Raw genomic sequence first — 7221 nt, 5'->3', positions numbered from 1 at the left:
TCCCACAGAAAGTATTTTTCCCCCAACCTGTTCCAATTTAGCACTGCAAGACAGCGTATCTTTCTATTCTCCCGGAAACGCTAGTCCGCACCGGACCAGGCCCAGGGGAGTTGCATCCCCTTTCAAAATTACTGAAGTGATCAAGATTTCCCTAGCCCCAGCTCAGTCCTTTGCTAAAGAGAGCTGCGTTAAGTGTTGAGACAAAGGCTTTGGCAATTTCACTGAACCGAAACTGGAGACCTCCGGGAATTAACTTTCAGTCACTACACTCCTGATCTTGCGTATGCGTGTCGGGCTGCTGGGGGAACCAAAGAAGGCAGAGAACCAGAAGCAGACCCGCAACAGGAGGTAGGAATAGAGGAGTCGGCCAGGAGCTGCAGACTCGGTAGACAGACACACCCACGCGACTAAATCCTACCCCAGAAATGAGGGGAGGGGCAGAGCCCAGACGCCGCGTTCGGAAGCCCGGCCCCCTTCCACGCTCGCCGCCTACTCCACCCACGCGGCTGAGCCTGGGCCCTCGGTCCGCGCAGCCAATTTCGTCACGTCCGGAGGCGGGCCGGGGCGCCGGGGGCTGGCCCGGGTGGGGCCGGGGGTGGGGTTGTGGCGGTACTGCGGGTGACAACGGTCAATAATGAAGGTGGCTGCGGCGCGGCAGCGGACTCAGCTGCGCCGGGCGGGGGCGGCGCCGGGACCGCGCCTGTAGGACCTCGGGGCCGGCGCGGCGAGATGGGGCCCCGGCGCGGGGAGTGAGGCGAGCGCGACGGCGAGCGGAACTTCAGCCGGAGGGGCTCTCCTGCTTCCCCCTCTGGCTCTTCGGCCTCCACCTGCAGCCCCTCGGCCCCCGCGTCCCGCGGGACCGGGACGGCAACGGCGGGGGCATGTGGCGCTGGGTCCGGCAGCAGCTGGTAGGTGCCTCCGCCCCTCACCTCCCGGACGCTTGCTCCTGCGCGGTCTCTCGGGCCCAGGTGGTGAGGAAGGGCCGGCGGCGCGGAGCCGCGAGGCCGGGGCGCGGGCTCCGGGCTAGGCCGCAGCGGAGGCGGGCTAGGGCCCGGGAGCCGGCAGAGCCCCGAGCAGCTCCGGCACGCGTCTCGCCGCCGAGCCCGGGCCGCCGAGGTCGGTGGCCGCTTCCTGCCCGCGCTTCTCGGTTACTCCCTCCTCCTCGGCGCACCTGGGCGGCTGCGATCAGAAGCGAGTCCGGAGCGGGGTCGGCGTCCCTCCTGAGGAACTCGGGCGAGGGCACGGAAAGAGAGTAGGTCTTGGGGAGAGAAAAGAGGCTTGTGTTTCCTGCCTCTTAACAATTTGGGACTCGTTTGAGCGAAGGGGAGGGTGAGGACTTGTCTCCAGCTCCCTCTCCTCGCTGTTTTCGCGGTTGCGTTATCAAGGAGGAGGGTCACTTACCTAGTCTAACCGCTCTCAACGAAAGAAATTTTACCCAAGGCCTGGGTGAGGGAAAGAAAGAATATTCCAACACCCCGTCTAGTTTCGAAGGTAAGTACGGTAGTTATGGCGGACTTTTCCTTCTTACCTTGTCCTCGCCCTAACCCCAAGTGAAACTTTTCGAACGCGAACCTCCCTTTTTTTCCGCTCTCCCGAGGCAGTTTGAACGAGACCGGTTTGGAATCAATGGTTAACTTTTCAGTTTTACTGGAACACCTGGAGAAAAAAAAGGATCTTAGAAAAGGGTGATTTAAAGCATATAAAAAGCGCCACCTTTCTCAGAATTAATTCACAGAGAAAACTTTCTTGCCTGCTGGCAGCTGCAGCCCGCAAAATACACCACTAAGGCAACGTGACAGTTAGGACTGAAATTGCTCCTGGCTGAAGAAGCCTAACCTTACCTCCATGATGAGGTCTGTTACTGTTTGCGGCTTAATTTCTAAATCGCATTAGTAATTAAATGCTCTTACAACTTCGGTGTTTTCACTTACGAATTCAAAAGGCCGTGAAGCAAAAACCGTTTTTGTGGAACTGTAAAGATTTTGTGGGACCAAAACATTGATACCTCTTTTTCCCTGCTCTAGAAGAACATTTTTTTGTTGTTGTTATGACTAAGAAGTATGCTGTTTCAGAGCTAGCCTTCTGTTAATTCATTTGGCAGTGGGCATCATTCTCAAAAAAAAAAAAAAATCTTATAAATAAAACTAGAACTGCCTGCCACTGCCTCAGACAAATGTTAGCTCTCTATTTTTAGCTAATTGGGCATTCATATATCCCAGATATATGCCTTATTAGGAAACCAAGCTAATGATGTCATTATAATACCAGATTGTTGTAATACTTTGGCTTCGTTGCAGTAAGCGGCAGCTCGGTAACTTTAGAAGTTGATTATTTCAGGTCTGATCTCATGCCTTTGATTTGCCCATCTTCATGTGTAGAAGTCTTGTTTACCTGATGGTGTTTTTGTGTGCTAGTGGTTCTCTTAAAGTTTTTTCTAGTAGATTTAAGACACCACTTCTCAGTGTTAGGTATTTTTGTTAACCTGAATAAAATCCTGATTGTATAACCATTCTCATCTTCAAGACAGGCAGTCTGGTATTGTTTTTTTTAAATGGTTTCAGCTGAACACAACTAAAAGGAAGGGCAGGGAGTTGTGTGGTTAATTTACAAGACAGCTGCCTTACAGGGTGGTTAACAAGTTGAACAAGTTCGCTGTACACAAAAAATGCTCTCTCTGAATTGGTTGCTCACTTCACTGGTTTTACTTTTAAGTTATCAGTATGGAAGTACGGAAGTATGTAATCAGACCTGTGCCCATGTAGGACTTTGTTTCTCTGATTACCTTTGTACAGTCACTTAAATTATACATTAAGGATAGTGGATTCACAGAGTAATGAAAGTGTATTTTACTATCCCAGTCATAAACAGCCATTCTGGTTACTACACCAGGAATTATTCAATTCAAAGTCTAGTTTAAATTATACTTCCAGTTGCTCAAAGAATTGAGTCTTTTAGCAATAGGTTGGTTCACTTAAGAAAATTCAGATAACTAGGACAGATTTGGAGAAATTAATAAGCAGATCACAAAGACAGGTTTTTTTGAGCTATAAAAACACTTAATTCATTATATGCATCCCGATTTTCAACAAGTTAAATTGTCTTGCCAAAAAAAAAAGTTCATTGTCATTTTGTACTGAAACAACTCATATGTTCTATTAATTCTTCTCTAGTTTAAAAAAGTTTGACTCCTTATCTCTGCAGACTATTTTCACTTCTTGACACAATGAGAAAAATTAGGAGGTTGTCAGAAAGTTGATGTTTTCCTTTGGGGAAGTAGACTGAAAAGATTGGACTATCCTTTATTTTTTCTTTCTCTTTTGTTCTTTCTTTTTGGGCTCATAATGCTAAAGTTATTTTACACTAAGAAAATTTTCTTATGTCTTTCTGGTACAGTTGGTATTATTCTAGCATCACATGTGTGTTAACTCATTAGAGATGACAGCACCAAGATTATAATAGTGGAAATGCCATTAGCTACTCACTGTATTCTCATATTTAGATTTTTGTGGTAGCCATTAACCACCTTGGCTATTAAAATTCTAATTAATTAAAAATTCATGTGGCTATTAGCTACTATATTGGACAGTTCAGAGTAGGACATATTTATTAGCACAGAAAATTATTGTACAGCGCTACTTTAGACAAATGAAAGTCTTTGTCAGTTCATATTTTAGTTGACATGTAATATTTCTTTACAGGGCAATGTAGTGCTGTGTTTTTAAAGCACTTACTGTGTGCAGACATAATAAGCTAAATACTGGGGACACAAATGTAGGTCACTGAGGGCCTTATTCATCTCTGTATGCTCATTGTCTCACACAGTACTTGACATGAGTAGACACTGGGTACATGTTTGCTGAATAAATGAATAGGTGAGAAAATAAAGAATGAATCCATAGTATTGCTTCTGTGTTTAGAGATCAAGTGACAAAATTCAAAGATTGACCAGTCCATAAGAAAGCTAGAAAATTACTATAATTTTTAAAAACACAACTTAATGTTGTCATACTAGGATACAGTTTATTAAATTGTTCCATAAATGTAGTCCCTTCAGGTTTGTATCCGCAGTGGTGGAAGGAGGCTAGTAAGATTGTCTTCTGATTCACTGAGAAAAATGGGAAGCTCTTAACCTAAACTCTCAACCCATTCGCATTCACCAGACTTGTTTATATCTTAATTCTAACCTTTCCACTTGTCACAGAGGAAGGCGCGACGGTCCTCTTTTCCAAACTAACCAGTTCACTCGTGCTCTTTCATCCTGCTCTCCGCACTCCATATCAATTTTCTATAGTATGTTTACTCTTTTTCTTTAAGCTGTGAACATGTTCAAGCCTCCCTCTACTAATTTACTTTGCCCTGTACCTGTGTCAAATTCTTTTCAGTTTTCTAAAAAATAGGTCTATTCTGCATAATTATGCTGTTCAAGACCCTTGAAATGTGGCTAGTTCAAGTTGAAATATGCTTAAGTATAAAATACACCTAGGATTTAAAAAATGGTATAAAAAAGAATGTAAAAATCTCAATTTTTATATTGTTACATGTTGAAATAATATTCTGGATTTATTCAGTAAAGTCAAATATTGCAATTAATTTTGCTTGTTTCTTTTTACCTTTTTAAAAATGGTTACTAGAAATTTTTAAATTACATATGTGGCTTGTATTTGTGGCTCATGTTATATTTCTGTTAGTGCTGCTGTATAACATTAAAAGTGAGCTTGTGTTTCTTTATGGCACATTATGTAAGTCTAGGTAGCTCACACACTAGACTGTAAATATATTAGGATGGGCCATATTTTGTTCATCTTTATAGCCCTTGCACTCAAGACAGCAGCTGGCCCATATTGTAGGTACTCGCCCACCAAATGTTGGTTGACTAAGTGAATGAGTATCAGATTTATTTCAGCATCAATTTGGAAGTACCTGTGTTCTTTGGCTTTCTCTCAAGGAATGAATGAGGAGGAGTAGGTCAGGGAAGCACAGGCCTGCGGTGGTATTTTTTTGGTGTGAACAAGTAAATTTTAACCTCAAAAATGTTTAAGATCCGAGAGCTTAGAGTATTTGCTTATTTTATCTCTATGTTCAGACTTATATTCTCAGATACCCAATTTTTCATTTGGTTAGAGAGGTCAAGCATTAGTGGAATCCCAATTATCCTAACAGCACTGAAGTAGGGACCTTGTCCAGATACCCCAAAGAACCTTGTGATTGCCACTATCATCATTAAATATCCCTTCTATCCCTGCAGTCTGTTTTCAGCATAGCAGCCAGAGTGATCTTATTAAAACACAGGTTAGGTCATGTAATTCCTGTGTTTAAAACCTTCCTGAGGACTTGCCTTCTTGCTCAGAGTAAAAGCCAAAGTCTCTGCTAGATCTGTATCCACCCCGCTCCCCAAACCACTTCTCATCTCTCATCATTCTTTTTTTTTTTTTTAATTTTTATATATTTATTTATTTATTTTTGGCTGTGTTGGGTCTTCGTTGCTGCACATGGGCTTCTCATTGCGGCAGCTTCTTGTTACAGAGCACGGGCTCTAGGCGTGAGGGCTTCAGTAGTTGTGGCATGCGGGCTCAGTAGTTGTGGCTCGCAGGCTCTAGAGCGCAGGCTCAGTAGTTGTGGCGCGCACATAGGCTTAGTTGGCTCCTTGGCATGTGGGATGGATCTTCCCCGGACCAGAGATTGAACTTGTGTTCCCTCCGTTGGCAGGCGGATTCTTAACCACTGCACCACCAGGGAAGTCCTCCCATCATTCTGCACTCACTTTTCTTTATTCATACAGATCTTGCTATTCATCAGAAGTGCCGGGCGTACTTCAGTCTTAGGATTTTTGCCTTGGCCGTTACCTCTGCCTGCAATGTTCTTCCCCTAGGTATCTGCTGGCTCCTTCACTCCCTTCAAATCTTTATTCAGATGTTACCATATCAGTGAGGCCTTTTCTGGCCATTCAGTATAAAATTGTAAATCCCCACCCCCATACTTCCCTATCCCCTTCACTGCTTTTTTAATTTCTCTTAGCACTTACCACTATTTAACATGCTCTGTACTCTACTTATTTGTCTCATTTATATCATGAAAGCAAGGATTTTTGTGTATTTTGTTTTAGTTCTCCATGTAATAAAAGCTGTTTCTCAACTCTGCATCTACTTATAGGTAACACTATTTCTTTCTCATTTATTTATTCATTCACCCAAAGATTTTCTGAACATATACCTGTGATAGCATATTGCTAGGCTCTGGAACTACCAAAATGCAGCAACCCCAGCCCTAGCCATTCTTCGAGGACTAATGGATATTTGAATTGATGTCAGTTTTTTTCCTATTAAAAAAAATGTTGCGGTGATCATTTTTGTTTATGTGTGTTTTTTTTAAATTGGAATACCTAGAAGTGGAATTGCTGGGTCATGGGGTGTGCACGTTATGACTGTTACTAGATATTGCCAGATTATTTTCTAAAACATGAGAGTTCCCCTTTTCCTACATCTTGGTCAACACTTTGTACTGTCAGACTTGAAAAACTTACCAATCTGATGAGTGTGAGAGGTATATCATTTTGCCCTAATTTGCATTTTGCTGATTGCTAGTGAGATTCAGGTGTCCTGTGTTTCACTCATATGAATAGATTACCCACTTTTCTTTTCTTTTTATTTTATTGGAGTATGATTGCTTTACAACGTTGTGTTAGCCTCCATTGATTACCCATTTTCCTCTTGGGTGGTGTGTCTTTTCCTTATTAGTTTCTTCTGTAGTCTGGATGCCAATTCTTTGTTGTATATGTTGTAAATATCTTCTTTTAGCCTGCCCCTTGTATTTAACTTTGTTGATGGTGTCTTTTTTGATGTTGTAAATTGATTTGTAGGTAAATTTATTAGGTGAATGATTTCTACTTTTTATTACTTGTTTAGGAATTCCTTTTCTACACCAGGGTCATAAAGCTGTTTTTCTAGTGTTTTCTTCAAGTTGTCTAAAAATTTAGTTTTACAACATTTAGGTCTTTAATATACCTGGAATTTATTTTTGTGTATGGAATAAAGTAGGGAATTTGTTTTCTCCCACATAAGAAGTTATTTGTCCCAGTGCCGTTCATTGAATGAGCCATCTTTTCCCCACTAGCCAGTGTTGTTTGCCTTCTCTGTCATATACCATCATTCTCTTTGTTTTGTGTTCTGTTTCTAGGTTCTCTATTGTGTTTCGTTCATGTATTGATCTGTTGGTGCACCAGTA

The 7221-nt window shown here is 42.6% G+C and overlaps 1 protein-coding gene across 1 annotated transcript in view; it reads left to right on the top strand.

Moving 5' to 3' along the window:
* Window positions 1-425: 425 nt before the first annotated feature.
* The window catches only part of ATP11B (ATPase phospholipid transporting 11B (putative)), a gene marked incomplete at its 5' end in the record, with an annotated part of 120268 nt that continues 113472 nt past the window's right edge, over window positions 426-7221 (top strand). Inside the window, 2 exons of the mRNA XM_082839270.1 lie at window positions 426-583; window positions 641-908. Of these exons, the coding sequence (XP_082695396.1) occupies window positions 426-583; window positions 641-908 (426 nt within the window). The remainder of the gene's footprint in view (window positions 584-640; window positions 909-7221) is intronic.

This window comes from Leucopleurus acutus (assembly GCF_964270905.1).
Source record: "Leucopleurus acutus genome assembly, chromosome: 5".
Lineage (NCBI taxonomy): Eukaryota > Metazoa > Chordata > Mammalia > Artiodactyla > Delphinidae > Leucopleurus > Leucopleurus acutus.
This window is presented reverse-complemented; position numbering and strand designations above follow the sequence as displayed.